Source organism: Trachurus trachurus (assembly GCF_905171665.1).
Source record: "Trachurus trachurus genome assembly, chromosome: 16".
NCBI lineage: Eukaryota > Metazoa > Chordata > Actinopteri > Carangiformes > Carangidae > Trachurus > Trachurus trachurus.
Genome location: NC_139902.1, coordinates 172,155 through 188,939, shown reverse-complemented (window position 1 = coordinate 188,939; position 16,785 = coordinate 172,155). Strand labels below are relative to the sequence as shown.

The 16,785-nt window shown below is 40.2% G+C and overlaps 1 protein-coding gene across 1 annotated transcript in view; it reads left to right on the top strand.

Moving 5' to 3' along the window:
• Positions 1-16,785, top strand: part of abhd5a (abhydrolase domain containing 5, lysophosphatidic acid acyltransferase a) — a 19,542-nt gene extending 2,757 nt beyond the window's left edge. Inside the window, exons 3-8 of the mRNA XM_083989675.1 lie at positions 8,104-8,189; positions 8,278-8,653; positions 11,305-11,459; positions 13,100-13,211; positions 13,366-13,552; positions 15,375-16,785. Coding sequence (XP_083845801.1) covers positions 8,104-8,189; positions 8,278-8,653; positions 11,305-11,459; positions 13,100-13,211; positions 13,366-13,552; positions 15,375-15,464 — 1,006 coding nt within the window. The 3' untranslated portion in view covers positions 15,465-16,785. The remainder of the gene's footprint in view (positions 1-8,103; positions 8,190-8,277; positions 8,654-11,304; positions 11,460-13,099; positions 13,212-13,365; positions 13,553-15,374) is intronic.

Sequence of the window (16,785 nt, the reverse complement as noted above, 5' to 3'; positions counted from 1 at the left end):
ATAGTATACCTTCATATTTTTTTCCAGTTTTTTTTGCATAGATCTTCTAGTCTACTTCTCCTCTGTTGATCCATACCAAATATTCAATTAATTTCAGACGTTTAACCCCTTAAATGCCAGAATATAGGGTCCTAGGAAAAAAAATGGCTAAAAACACACACAAAAAGGGGGGTATTTTCAAAATACTGAATGCAAACTGGATATGTTTGGTGGGGATTTTACCAGGCTTGGACATGTCATTGATTAGTAACACACTTGATTTGAATGGATTTTTATTTTTTTTGTAATCCCACTTCCTATTTTTTTGTCACACTCTTCATATTGTGGACAAAAGTGTCCACGGAGAAAACGTGATAAAAATAGTATATGTTAATATTTTTTTCCAGTTTTCTTTGCATAGATCTTCTAGTCTACTTCTCCTCTGTTGATCCATACCAAATATTCAATTAATTTCAGACTTTTAACCCCTTAAATTCCAGTGTAAAGGGTGCTAGGAAAAAAACACACACAAAAAGGGGGGTATTTTCAAAATACTGAATGCAAACTGGATTTGTTGGGTGGGGATTTTACCAGGCTTGGACATGTCATTGATTAGCAACAATATTGATTTGGGGGAATTTTTTGTTTTTTGGTAATGTCAGATTAAAAGAAAAGCTCCCATAGACTCCCATTATAATTTTTTATAATGGAAGTCTATGGGAGCTTGACGACTATTTCCCCATTATCCTTTTAATGAGGAAATAGTGACATAAAAATACTATGAATCTCATATATATAGATAAGGTGGCCTCAGACACACAGTCACGCATGCACGCACGCACGCACGCACACACACACACACACACACACACCCCTCAACAAGACTGCTCCCGTGAGCGACTGTACGTTATTTCTAATTCACTCTGATCCAGGTGTCTGTTTGAAGTAAGGATCAAACTAATAGTTTAAATGTCCTTGTTTCCATAGAGACCAGTACAGATACCAACATGACCCCCCCTCCCCCACTCCCAACCCCACCCCCCCACCCCCTCTGCTCCAATGACCTAACAACAACAAATCACAAAATGTAAACACACCACTACTGGGTTCATTCAGCTGTGTGTTCAATTGTCATCATTCAGTCGTGGCAGGCACACACACACACACACACACACACACACACACACACACACACCGGTCCGACCAGTTTGAGGCGTTGCAACTGTCCTCTTCTTACTCCACCTCCCATGAAGAGAGCTCCAATTATGGTGTATGTGTGATAGTGTGTGTGTGTCCATGATGTAATAAAAACAAGTATTTGTGTGTGTGTGTGCCACGACTGAATGATGACAATTGAACACACAGCTGAATGAACCCAGTGGTGGTGTGTTTACATTTTGTGATTTGTTGTTAGGTCATGGTTTTTCATAGGACCCTATATACTGGCATTTAAGGGGTTAAAAGTCTGAAATTAATTGAATAATTGGTATGGATCATTAGAGGAGAAGTAGACTAGAAGATCTATGCAAAAAAAACTGGAAAAAAATATTAAGGTATACTATTTTTATGGCGTTTTCTCCGTGGACACTTTTGTCCTCAAGTGGTAAGAGTGTAACTTTTTTTAGTTAGTTAGGTGTATCGTTCCAATTTTTTTTTTTTTTTTTTTTTGTGAAAAATGATGACTTTTTACCAAATTTGATGGCAATAACTCTAGCCACAAGTGTGTGTGTGTGTGTGTGTGTGTGTGTGTGTGTGTGTGTGTGTGTGTGTGTGTGTGTGTGTGTGTGTGTGTGTGTGTGTGTGTGTGTGTGTGTGTGTGTGTGTGTGTGTGTGTGTGTGTGTGTGTGTGTGTGTGTGTGTGTGTGTGTGTGTGTGTGTGTGTGTGTGTGTGCCACGACTGAATGATGACATTTGAACACACAGCTGAATGAACCTAGTGGTGGGGGGGGGGGGGGTCATGTTGGTATCTGTACTGGTCTCTATGGAAACAAGGACATTTAAATTATTACTTTGATCCTTACTTCAAACAGACACCTGGATCAGAGTGAATTAGAAATAACGTACAGTCGCTCACAGGAGCAGTCTTGTTGAGGGGTGTGCGTGCATGCGTGCGTGCGTGCATGCGTTACTGTGTGTCTGAGGCCACCTTATCTATATATATGAGATTCATAGTATTTTTATGTCACTATTTCCTCATTAAAAGGATAATGGGGAAATAGTCGTCAAGCTCCCATAGACTTCCATTATAAAAAATTATAATGGGAGTCTATGGGAGCTTTTCTTTTAATCTGACATTACCAAAAAACAAAAAATTCCCCCAAATCAATATTGTTGCTAATCAATGACATGTCCAAGCCTGGTAAAATCCCCACCCAACAAATCCAGTTTGCATTCAGTATTTTGAAAATACCCCCCTTTTTGTGTGTGTTTTTTTCCTAGCACCCTTTACACTGGAATTTAAGGGGTTAAAAGTCTGAAATTAATTGAATATTTGGTATGGATCAACAGAGGAGAAGTAGACTAGAAGATCTATGCAAAGAAAACTGGAAAAAAATATTAACATATACTATTTTTATCACGTTTTCTCCGTGGACACTTTTGTCCACAATATGAAGAGTGTGACAAAAAAATAGGAAGTGGGATTGCAAAAAAAATAAAAATCCATTCAAATCAAGTGTGTTACTAATCAATGACATGTCCAAGCCTGGTAAAATCCCCACCCAACATATCCAGTTTGCATTCAGTATTTTGAAAATACCCCCCTTTTTGGGTTCCAGGGTGCCATTCCGAAGGGCCGCCACTCCGAACGTTTACTTTAATTTGTCGGAATGCCGACCCTTAATTATTTATGGGAAAAGGGTGCCATTACGAACCTGAAAGAAAGGGTGCCATTCCGAACCTGAAAAAATCTCTAATGGTTTACGGCACGGCCAAACAAGCCTTATTGCGGTGGTAGCGTAGTGGTCAGAGCATCTGCTTTTGACGCGGTGGATCAGGGTTCGACTCCCGGGGGAGATACATACTTACTGCGATTTTATTGGCCTCTACCTAACCTTTTTACTAAACTTAACCAACTCCTTTCTACATTGCCTAAACCTAACCAAAGCACAGAGCAAGGACATTTATTTTCAGCAGGAGTGCCGCGGCTGCATCAGACCATGGATGTAATGCATCAGACTCGCACCTGGGTGAAACTTTGGAGGCGGAGGGGGAGGGGCCGGTCGGGCGCTGTCCCCGCGGCGCGTCGTGTCAAGCCGGGCAGGAAGTCAAACCACGAGAGAATCCGGTCAATTTTCAAAATAAAACACATTCGGAACGGCGGCCCCTCGGGAAGTTCGAAATGACGGACCTTCGGGAATTTTCGGACTGGCAGACCGTCGGAATGGCGGTCCTTCGGAATGGCGGTCGCCCCCCCCCTTTTTGTGTGTGTTTTTAGCCATTTTTTTTCCTAGGACCCTATATTCTGGCATTTAAGGGGTTAAACGTCTGAAATTAATTGAATATTTGGTATGGATCAACAGAGGAGAAGTAGACTAGAAGATCTATGCAAAAAAAACTGGAAAAAAATATGAAGGTATACTATTTTTATCACGTTTTCTCCGTGGACACTTTTGTCCCCAATATGAAGAGTGTGACAAAAAAATAGGAAGTGGGATTGCAAAAAAAAAAATAATCCATTCAAATCAAGTGTGTTACTAATCAATGACATGTCCAAGCCTGGTAAAATCCCCACCCAACATATCCATTTTGCATTCAGTATTTTGAAAATACCCCCCTTTTTGTGTGTGTTTTTAGCCATTTTTTTTCATAGGACCCTATATTCTGGCATTTAAGGGGTTAAACGTCTGAAATTAATTGAATATTTGGTATGGATCAACAGAGGAGAAGTAGACTAGAAGATCTATGCAAAAAAAACTGGAAAAAAATATGAAGGTATACTATTTTTATCACGTTTTCTCCGTGGACACTTTTGTCCCCAATATGAAGAGTGTGACAATTTCTCTCCCAGACACAAGGGTTAATTAGCGGTGGTTTTCTCCCCGGGGTGACGACCGTAGGCTGGCCGGCGGAGCACGTCAGGAGCCGGGCTGCTGCCTCTATGATGTCGCGGTCGCTGCTCGGACCTGGAGCTTCACTTCTCCCAAAAACATCGGGGCAAACTTCTAAACAGCCGTCGTTTGGATAAACTAACCGCACATGGGGATCTAAACAGTTACTTTCTCGCATGAAAAAATATTAAAACTTAATAAAAGTCACGTAATAACAGAGCCAGTCTCAATATAAGAAATTATCTGGTAATAACAGGCTTCAGGCTTCAGCAGGAACATTTCTGTTGTCGGTCGTCGCTTCCAGTGACGACACTCATCGGCCAATCAGTGGAAGGCAGTCGGCTGACGTCACGTTTTTGTAACGCTTCGGCTCGCTTGGAACCAGGGCTGAGGTGATACCAAAAGTGTACCTGGTTGCAGGTACTGCGTGCTTGTGGAAACACGCAAATAGCGCGCCGAGCCGAGCCGAGCCGAAGCGCGCTAGTGGAAACGCGCCATTAGTAATTCATCGTCTGAACAAATGCCTGAAATTAATCTAAGCACTGAAACAAATCCTACCTTCAAGGATATTACTGCATCATACTGAAAGCCCTTTGAATATTTTGTCAAGAGTAGACCATCGTTGTACAAATTGGACAGTGTTCTTCTCCTACAATCATCAAATGAGACAAAACATCAACATAATAATACAGGAAATTTGTATATTTATCAAAATATTGGGCTATATGGCTGCAACACACTTCTGTTCAGTAAGCGATGGAGCAAGTGAGCTCACAAATGAGATTACTGACATGAAGATTAGATGATGCAGACACAGCCATTATGCTGATGACAATAAAAGGCCATGACATGAAGGGGAGGAAGAGGAGGAGGCTGCAGTACGTATGAGTGAGAGTATCATTCAGTTCATATAAGTTTAGGGGGTTAAAGAGGGATACAGTATATAAGTATTCAACACAATAGCATTTTTTAAAAATTCAACATATTTCCGTTACATATAAAATTTAGATCAGATATTGGTCAATAAAATGACACTAGGTCAATGACAAATAAAGCTTCTAAAAAGGTATTTTTTAAAAGTACTTTCAGGATAGATGCAATGCATATTTTTGAGTCCAGAACAATGTGTTTGAACAAGTCTCATTTATTGAACAACTTTTCTAACCGTTTTAACCAATTTTTTAACAGTATTTTTAACTTCACGGCAAAAAAAATGTCAGGTGGCGCAACCAAATATTTATAAAAATATATATACATTCCTAATCTTTATTTTAAGGTTATTTCTTTGGTATCTATCCCTTAGGGTGTCTACAAACACATTCTTATTTTATCATTGTGGTTTTTTTTGTTTTTTACAATAATTTAAGATTTTTGCATTCTGTAGGTCAGGTTTTGAGTATCGTTAACAGCCAATTTTACATTTAAAGACAGGAAAATAATAACACAAATACATAAATTCATATATTCAGTATAATAACTACACACATTACATATAGAAACCATTTGGTTAATTTAACCTATCATTTTTTGGTTTAAATTGGTTGCACCACCTGACGAAAATTGGTTGTACCACCTGACAACATTGGTTATGACATGAAATATGCTAAAAAACATGCATTTTCATTTCAAATAGTAACATGTGTTTAGTAATCATCAGTCTCTATTTAAGTTAAATAAAGACTTAAGGGGATATATTATGGAAATATCACTTTTTGAAGGCTCTTTAACATATTTTGGGGTGTTTGTTTTGCCTTCCGGCCCCCAAAATGCGAGAATTGACAAAAAAATATCTGTAATTTGAAATCTATGTGGTTTTACAAACTGTTTCCTCAGTTGTTGGATAGTGATGTAACTAGATTCAAATTTGCATAACCCCACCCCTACCAAGTACCAGTAGAAGGGGTGGGGCAAGCAGTGGTTCATTTGCATTTAAAGGGGCAGACACTGAAACCAGCAGTTCTGAACAGGGCTGTTTTGAGATTTTTCTTTAGTTGATAGTGGCATCTAAAATGTACAAATTATCATGTAAAATGTTTTAAAGTGTGTATTATCTTTACATTTAAAAATAGTAAACATTTTAGAAGTTTCATGGATAATCTTAGAGCTTTAAATAGCATTATAGTGACATTCCTGGCAGTTGTGCCACCTGACTATTTGGTTGCACCACCTGACAATTTTCAACTAATCTCAAATTAAACAGACTTCTGTTTGGATGCTAGCATTAGCTTCTACCCTTATCATAAAGCTCAAACAGACCACCTTTTTAGAAAATAAAGACTTTTATGATAAAATAACATTTTTCTAGTTTTACATTGGTTGTACCACCTGACATGGAAAGCGTAACAGCCTACATATGAGTTAAAAGTAGTTATTTTTATCAGTATTTGACAGAGATCTACAAACCTTTTAGCTTAGTCCCAAGGGTCTCTTGGGGTCCTATGGCTGAAGCAACATGCTCTTTACAACTATTGTCTCTTCACTTCAAAATAAAAGTCCAATGTTTATGGTTGCACCACCCTGACATTTCGGAAATGTAAATTGCTGGACGGAAGTTTTGCAGTTATTTAAAAAACTTTAAAACTATTGATATTAGAAAAAAACACATTATCCAAAAGACATCAAACATAAAATAATGCCAGAGTATTTTATTTTGAATTTATAATTATTAAAATACCATTTTTAATAGTTTTCTTAGTCTGCTCACTTGCTCGGACAGTTGCACCACCTGACATTTTATGGGTTTGAGAGACCAAAAACATAAAATAATATAATTATTTGAATTTACAGAAAGATGTATGAAAATAAATAGGTTTTATAGAATAAAGTGACAGATGTCATGAATAGATTTATTTTAATTTTTTTTTAAATAATGGACTCGGACACAAAAATATGCATGTCATGTCATTGAAGGGGGCCAGACCAGTACAATATTAGCAGAATATCCTATAAGGAACGAGAACTCTAAACTTTTCCCTTTATCTTAGTGCAAAGAAGTACATTATTAAGATGTTTACATTACATGAACTATAATTTTACAAAACATATTATGAACAACTTGAAATTTCTTGAGACAAATACTGTATTCCTAATTGGAAGTTCCTGTTTCAGGATAACAGTTGGTTTTATTACTACGGTGATCTTTCAGATAGTAGAGACTAAAGAAGGAGAATGACAGCTGACTGTCAAAGACTGTCAAAACTGTTAAGAAATAATTAAATTTACTGAATACAAATGAACATGTTAAGTGCTTTTTGCACCTTTCACTGTGCTGCCCTTACATTCAGTCTACAACATGGTGAAGCAAGATTACTCAATTAATAAAGAAATTATGATACCTAGGGATTTCATCTGACGAACTTCATATAGTATGTCCATAACAGTGTCAGGAATTTTAATGATTCGTCATGGAAAAAATTGAATTAGGCACACAAACTGCCCCATACAGTAGCAGTCTGTAGAAACCGATCTGGGTAGCTCCACAGCGCCCCCTAGAAAACTCCAACTTTAACCACAACCTTAAGCGTAATTATAGGTAGTCATCCATGTGTGCCACTGTGTCAATATGCTGAAATAATGTTAGAAATATGGAGAGATTTGGAGTAATATTCAAAGATTCCTAACATTTTTGCTCTCTGTGTATTGTTATCTGCCATTTAGAGGGCCATCTTGTCACTTCTTTGCACACTGGCTGGCTTCAATTAAAAGACAGGGTGGCTCTATTTCTGTCATAAATTGTCGTATCTTCCCTCAATATGAATATGTTTGCATATTCACATGAAGTCTACTCACAGTGCAACCTACTAAAAGATAGATAGCTACCTGGTGAACTCAACCATACATATATGAACATTTAGTACATTTTGTCTGCAGCCACATCCCCCCACATTCCTGCAGACCATTGAAACACATAAGTGCAGAGTCCAGCAGTTGCTACAATGTACATATGCTTTGAGTGGCACGGGAATGTGAGGGCCTATTCTTTAGGTTATCTGTTTTTCTCTATATTCTGTTATCATAGTTTCAGGCCTCAGTGACCAGGTCTCTTCTGGATTCATAAGGATGACTGTGTTTGTAGGTGGTGCTGGATCCCTCGCTGGTTGCCATCATGGTGTCCCACCTCTCAGAGCCAGCTCCAGTCTGCAGAGGACATGATGCTGAGATGTGAGTATCTGTAAAGTCTATGTTTGTATAAAAGGCCGTCTGGCTTTTCAGCTTCTCTCTCTGATTGCTCCTTTCACTGTGTCTACAGGTGTATGCAGTCCTTTATCCAAACAGCATATCCCCATCTCCTCTGGCAACCAGCTGTGGACCCTGACCCTAAGCAATGACAGTGTCAAAGACAAAACCCCCATGGTTCTGCTGCATGGGTTCGGAGGTGGCTTGGGTCTCTGGGCTCAGAATCTGGATGTTTTTAGTCAGCATCGACCGGTCTTTGCTCTGGACCTGCTGGGCTTTGGTCAGAGCAGCAGACCTGTGTTCTCCTCAGAGGCCCAGGAGGCAGAGGACCAGTTTGTGGAGTCTATAGAGCAATGGAGAGCAAAAGTGGGTCTGGAATCCATGATCCTGCTGGGACACAACCTGGGAGGTTACCTTGCTGTGTCATACTCAATTAAACACCCAGGCAGGTGAGTGCAGATGCTACAGTACTTCCTCTTATCTTACTGTTGGGTACAGTAGTGTTGTTTTTAATTTTATATGGTGTGATAAACTGTCTTAATCATTTTGACAACGATTCGAATCGTAACACGATTCGTGGTTGCTGATACCGGAGTTATTGTACCCAATGGAGCCAATCCCGGTGACATAGAGCAAGGGCAAGGTACTACAAAGTTGTGATACAACAGATATTTTACAGTTCTGGGGTCTCATTTATAACCGTTGCGTACGCACAAAACGGGGCTGAAAGTGGCGTACGTGACTTTTCACGCCAAGGTTGTGATCTATAAAAAACAAACTTGACGGGAGAATGTGCGCAGCTCTAAGCAAACTCTGACCCAGGCGTACGAATGGTTTGGAGGAAAAGGGGAATTGGCGACACAGACGGTGTGGTGGTGAACTGAAGTCAGACTCAGGAAATGATGATTGAGAAGAACGATTATGTTTTTATTATCGGCCGTCACACATTTAATTTCAACCCGTATGCGTTAGATCCATGTTGCCACGGTGATTTAATTCAACAGCCTTATTTTGCATCGGACTGATGTTTCAGAAACATCTTCTTAGAATCTAACTTAAAATTCAAAATCAAAATTCCTTCTCTATATTTAATCACCACCGTCTCTCCGTCATATTGTCCACTCCCAGAGCGCAGGAGGAGGAGAGGACGCCGCGGCTGCATGGAATAAATGGTGTAAATAACTATATGTTCCTGTGATAGTGTGTGAACATATGATCGAGAGTCAATTAAATCTCAAACCCTGGGGGGGGGGGGGGGGGGGGGGGGGGGGGGAATCCAGTAATCGTTCGCACAATTGTTAAATTCTGTTTTCTTGTTATCAAGAGAAGTGTCATGTTTGATCATTCCTCAGAATGTAACTGATTCTGCTAATTATTCAAAGTTTTATCGATCAGTCTAATTACTGTAAATAACACAGCGGTGCCCCGTGCGTAATTCTGCACCACGGCACCGCTGGAGGAGAAAGGAGGGAGAGGGAGACGAATGGTTAATAACTCGTTTCAGATTAGAACTGTTGTCATTGTTGTAACTATGTGCCGAACCGGGTCCAGCATGTAAGAGGGCAGCGCACCAAAACAACACCGCGTGCGCTCTGAGCCGCTGACGCCGTTAACAGCTGCAGCAACACGTCACGTTGTCACTTTCACACCTGCAGCTAATTCACAACACCAACAGAACAACAGCACGTCAGGCTCATTGACATGCAGATCGCATTCATGTGGTGGTTTGCATTGACCATCTAGGGTTAAAACAGGGCGTGTACAGGGCGGAACGTGAAGCGGATTCAGCTGCGCACACTTGTAGGAACTCTGTGATTTATAAAGGGAAGTTTGCTTGCAAGTGTGCGTACGCAGGGTTTTATAAGTCTGAATATTTACTGGCGCACGCAAAACTTGGCTTTTGGGCGTACGTACACTTTTAGTAACAATCCCACGCACAGTTTTATAAATGAGACCCCTGATGATTTTATAGGAAGTCAATTTAAAACCAAAAATAATTAAAGGAAGACTTCAGCATTTTGTGGATTCTTTTGTTTTCTCTCAGTGCGTCAGCTGAGAATTACAACATACTTGTCTATTTAAAGCAGAAGTAAGTGATATATTTGTGTTAATATAAGTCTTAAATAGTTATATCTTCCGACAGCAATCACTTACATAGAGTGTTTGGACTGAAACACGGGTCTGTCAGTCACTCTGCTCTGCTCTGAGTTGAGGAGAAAACATTTATCGTATCCTACAGTTTTTATCCAATGAGGAGAGAGAACGGCATGCAGGGCTGTGTGCAGCCAAGGGACGCCGTGAATGTGGTGACGTAGCGACGAGGACTGTTATGGTGCGTTCAAGGAAACTCGTAACTCCTGTTTTTCCGACCTGTGAAGTTGTATCAGTTTGATCTGGTACGAGTTCACGGGTCGGAAGTTACGAGTGGCCGTTATAGTGACTTTCACCGGTAAAACAGGTCGGAAAAACACGAGTGGGTTGCCTGAAATGCTACAAAGTCGTAAGCTGTGACTTGAAGCTGTAATTTACGATTTCAAAAGCCTGCCTGGAACGCAGCATTAGCGAAAACGACCGGATCACTCACTTCTGCTTTAATGAAGTAAGAGCAAGGACGTCATTAGTTAAGCTTGCCCTTCGTTACTGAGTTGGGTGATTCTTCAATTGCAAACACTTTGACCTTTGAAGTCTTGAAAAAATACATTTCCATTGATTGATTCATTGATTCATTGATTTTCAATTCCAAAAGCTTTCTTATTTCTGGGACAAAGATCTTAGTAAAGCTTTGATCCGATTGTTGATTGATTGTTTTTTGAGGTTGAAAGAATTGCCCCCATAGGTTAGCGTTGTGGCTATCCCTAGTGCCGGGTAGCCGTCGTGTAACTCCGCCTGCATCAATTTTAGTCGTGTTTTTTGCTCCCCCCCAACACTGGGTGACCATCAGGACAACGATTTAGGGGTCAAAAATGACCGGAATTCTCCTTTAAATAAACAAGCTGTAAGTCATCTGTTGGTTTATTGCTATGTCAGCTGTTTCCAGTCTTTATCCATTCTAACCTAGATAGTAGGTGAGCTGAATGAACCTTTGGTGTCTTGTCCACAGAGTCAAGCACATCCTCCTGGTTGAACCGTGGGGCTTTCCTGAGCGTCCAGATACTGTTGAGGCCGACCGGCCCATCCCGGTGTGGATCAAAGCCCTCGGGGCCATGTTCAGTCCTTTCAACCCATTGGCTGGCCTGCGTCTGGTTGGGCCACTGGGTGAGAACAGAAAATGACACAACACACTACGACGCAAATAAACACAACAGGATGAAGTCTTAATCGTATTGAAGGGGAAATAGTTTCAGTGACATACTGTACATTATCTTTTTTCTTTTTTTTTAATGGGAACAGGCATATACAATGTATAAACCGACAATACACTGACCAATAAACAAACAGACAGAAGGCAAAAGACAGAGCAGACTCAACAACACAACAAAGACATGACCAAAACAGGACAGAAAAATAAAAAAAATAAAAACACGCACAAGAAACTAAAACAAAACAAAACAAAACAAAACAACAAAACAACTACAACAAAAAAGGATGTGAACTACTAAAACAGTAACTACTTAGTATCCATTCACTCAAAAGTAAGTTTTTCCCATTTTTTGTTATGTATTTCTATCTTGTCTTGATTAGATGCGATAATTTTTTCCAAAAGAAATTGGCGTCGCACTTTATTTCTAAAAAAAACCAAATTCAAAAGTGTTTTTGTTTGGGTCTTAAAAATAAATATTTTCCCCAAAAGGATGATCGTGTTCACAATCTGTGGGCAATTTATCTCCAGTACTGCCAACAAAATATTTAATGGTGTAAATTCAAAGTGAATATTTTTGGGTAGCCACTTTTGAATGTCTAACCAAAATCTGTACATTATCTTGAGAAATGGAGCTAGAGAGAAATGTCAAGTCAGCTATCACAGAACTGACTTCACATTGTATTAATGTTAGGATCAGTCTGTGTGTGTGTTTGTACTGTGCTCTAGCACAGAAATAAGACCTGTTGCAAGTGTCCCCAGTCTCCCCTAATACTTACATTTAATATAAGCTGTGATTTGGTCCTTGTTCCTACAATATGCTCTCTTGTTGTTGAAAATCGTTTTTTTTTTTTTATTTATAGTGCAATGCAGGTGATAAACAACACAAGTGTGAGAGTGTGTAAGACGAGTGAAAAACAAACATATATAGCAACACAGGACAAGACAATACACAGTGATAACTACTATAACCAATCAAATGAAATAACAATAAATGAAAAATAAAGAATAAAATAAAATAACACAATTGAAGTAACAAAGACAATGTTTTTGTTTAGGATACGCGTCCAGCACTCGTGAAAATAGGAATGGGGGCCCGCTTCAAAACTCATTCCTGTGTGTGTGTGTGTGTGTGTGTGTGTGTGTGTGTGTGTGTGTGTGTGTGTGTGTGTGTGTGTGTGTGTGTGTGTGTGTGTGTGTGTGTGTGTGTGTGTGTGTGTGTGTGTGTGTGTGTGTGTGTGTGTGTGTGTGTGTGTGTGTGTGTGTGTGTGTGTGTGTGTGTGTGTGTGTGTGTGTGTGTGTGTGTGATGAGCATAAGTATGTTGGACTTCTGATGTAGATATGGCAAAAAGAAAGGGGGGAGAGATAGCAGGACAATAGTAAATAAATAATTAAATAGGTAGTAAATAATAATAGTGAGAGAGAGAAGAAAAAAAAAAAAAAAAAACACAAGGAGGGCTTTGGGGAGGCGCCTCCTGCCGGCCCCCGCGGACCGGGACTTCCCGGGGTGGGCCTAGGTTTGTTGAAAATCATTAAACAATGATGTTTCCTTGTCATGAATGAGTTTGACAAGTCAGTGCTTTTGTGACCCCTGCAGGTCCCACTCTGGTCCAGACTCTGAGACCCGACTTCAAGAAGAAGTTTTCCTCCATGTTCCGCGACAACACTGTGTCAGAATACATCTACCACCTGAATGCACAAGCCCCCAGGTCTGCCTCCATCTCTGTTCCTCTGTCAGGCTTCATTATTGCTTCTCATGTGAATAACTGCAATGAAGGCAATTCATACATTACCTTAATTACAACGCAGTAGCATGTCTTGATGACAGCCAATTGCCCTGATTGTTCCTGTGTATTGTCACAGTGGAGAAACAGCTTTTAAGAACATGACTGTTCCCTACGGCTGGGCCAAGAGGCCGATGCTGCAGAGGATAGAGCAGCTGCAGCCTCACATTCCCATCACCATCATCTACGGTTCCCGCTCCAGCATAGACAGCAACTCAGGAAGCACTATCAAAGAGATGAGACCACATTCTCATGCAGAGATCATAGTAAGTTCACCTTGACCCTGAATCATGCTCTTTATTTTTCCTATATTTTCCCATCTTCTCCTTCTTCCTATTCTTCGTGGCTCATGTTGGATTTAGCAGATTTCTTAAGTGTAACTCATCTGCAGCTACAGTGGAATGCAAAAAATTCTGTTAATGTGAACAGTTCAGCAAGTGGAAGATGAAATGATCTCCAAAAGGCATAAAGTTACAAATGACACATTCCCTTTACAGTTTAAACAATCTATATACACTTTTTATTTTCATCTTTTACATTTTCAAAACAACAGAAAAGGAAAGGGGCCCTGCATAGTTAGTACCTAGTATCTCTCCTTTCGTCAGCTCCAAACTCACTCTTCTGCACCGCGATTATGAACCACAGCATGCTTTCCAACACATTTCTTTTCACTTACTTGTATAGAATAACTATAGTCTTGTGGGGAGGGGGGGGGGGGTAGTATTATGACTACGGCCAAAACAAACATGAGACGCACAGTCATCCACAAGCCACTGACATCACTGACAATTATAAGCAGATGCAGCCCTTGCAGGTAATGACGTCATGACGTAGGTAGATCCTTTGGTCCGCTGGCATAATAGCAGTGCGAAAGCAAACTTTACTGGACTACATTGAAACAATGTAACAAAAAAAAAAATGAAGTCCGGACCTTGGACTTTGGTCCGGACTTTAGGTGTGAAAGCGTAACCCTAAGTCGTCAATTTTCAGCTGCAGCTGCTCCACTGTTTTTCCATGGTGGCTATGCAGGTGCCGTGAGCACCGTGGTGTGGCTGTCCTGTAGCGGAGACCCTCTCTTCAACCTCTTCCATGCGCTTTTCCAGGTCCGTCACTCAGTTAGAGAGAGCCAATGATGAGCTCTCCACCGAGGGGACAGATACTTTTATTTCGCTCAGTGCTCCGCCACTGATATCCAGGCGAGCGCCAACTGATTCATCCATGTCGTCCACCTGGGAGGCCAGTCCACAGACTTCATTTCAGCTAAGATCTGCTTCATAGTTGCCTGGTCAATTAGCGTTAGCTCCGTGTTAGCATCACCTTGCTTAGCAAATTTTGGGAACATGGCGTTACTGTAAGCTGGCCCTCCTCGCATTCATATTTCATACACATACACATGCACATGTGGGGTCATTTCTGGTGTGTCTTGGTATTTTACCATATTACAGGCAGCTGGTCCACCACAGGTTTCAGGGAAGAAGTCTTTTCTTCTTTTCTTTTCTTTTCATCTCAATCTGCGTTGCTGTATTGGTTGGTCCCCTTGAATTTAATGTTATATGTGTGGGCTCCTAGGAAAAGGGTCCATCACTGAAACAGGTTCACTGATATCACTTGGATTTCCTTCCAGAGGTTAAAATTGACAACAGGGGTTGGTGGTCTGTCACAACAGTGAATATCTGTCCATACGGGCAATGGTGAAATTTCTCAATACCCCACACACAGTTGATGCATAAGTACATAAGTTTGTTCTGGGCTTGTCAGCAAATGCAATTGGTCATGAAGACATAAAAAGCCTCTGATGATAGAATCAGTGAATATAGGAAATGAGGAGAATAAGTGGAGGATTGACAAATTGTAAAGGACCCATCCAAATGTGAGTTGACCCAGAAGTCTCCTGCTTTGGGGCTTGGTATCCCCATATGGTGGGTGCTCTAACCAGGCTCCCACCAGACCACTCAACTGTCTTCATTCTTAACTCTGATCATTTCTTTCCAACATTATTGTGCTGATATGAACTCATACTGCCATGTTGGTCATCACTGCTTGTTTTTAATCACCTGTCTCTCTCTCTTTCGTCACTCCTCCATGCAGACAATCCGTGGAGCTGGACACTACGTGTACGCCGACCAGCCAGACGACTTCAACCAGCGAGTTTTGCAGGTGTGTGATAAAGTGGACTGAGGTGTCATTGGGTTGGCGGATATGGGGAGATGGACTCTGTGGTCATCACTTCAGCTGCTGCTGCAGAACCACAGGATCAGGATCAGGATCAGGATCCCATGAGACAGGAACTGGAGCAACCTTCTGTTGAGCAACCACAGAGCTTCAGAGCTCAACAAATCACTGTCCATACACTGTTGTCACTGCATCTTTATTTTTTGTTTGTTTATTATTATTAGTTGTTTGTTATTAGTTAGTTGTTATTATTATTAAAAATAATAATAAATAATGGTTGAAATAATAACATTATTATATTTAAAAATAATAATAATAATAATAATATGAAGGTAGTACCATATTCATTCATATTTACTATTTTTATAAACAATTATATGAATACAATCAGATAAATTGTATCACATTAAAACAGAGTCAGATCAGTGCTGATCTGTTGATTATGTGGATTTTATTTGTACTGAACTGCATGTTTTGTGTATGACAGTGTGTCAGCGAACTATAAATTATAACAATGAGTTACCTGATGAGATGATCAATGATTTTTGCATTTTTTTGTGTGCTGACTTTGTGTCTCAAGTAAAGATTACTGTAGTTCACTTTATAATTTAAATTTTTTTAAGAAAATGGTTTCTTATTCTTAAAGGGATAGTTCAACATTTTGGCAATTTAGCCCATTGCCATAAATCCTATAGTCATAAGAGTAGGTTCATCACCTTTAATTATCAGTGCATGTTGTTTTGAGATTGGCGCGGCAGAGACGTGAGCTGCTCAGCGAACACAATTGAGATAAAGGTACATTTTCCCAAAATGTGACCGCCACATTCACCACGCTACGAAATAATAATGTGTAATGATGTAACATTAGGGTTAGGGTTAGCATTACGACACATGAAGCAAATACTCAGAACTACTTGCCCCTTTGAAATCACTCTGCTCAGCAGCCTGGAATGTAGCTCCGGCTATGCATTTGCCTCAAAAACGACTCTAGTAATATTATTTGACAAATTGTTTTCAGCTTAAAAGCAAAAAAATGTGCTGTCTGGAACAGGGGATTGTGCTAGTGCTGTGGTGCACAGGGGGGTGTGTGACATGAAAAGAGTAAAGGCGGCAGTATGGTGATATATATATTTTTTTGGGGGGGGGGGTTTTGCCTTTAATGGACAGGAGAGTCTAGAGAGAGACAGGAAACGGGAGGCAGAGAAGTGGGGGAATGACACTCAGTAAATGTGAAAAAAAAAAAACTTGTATTGCACAAATTATATTCCTTCTAAATTGCTTTGACAGCTCTCCAGTTTCTACTTTGAAGTGTAAACACAAATAAAAT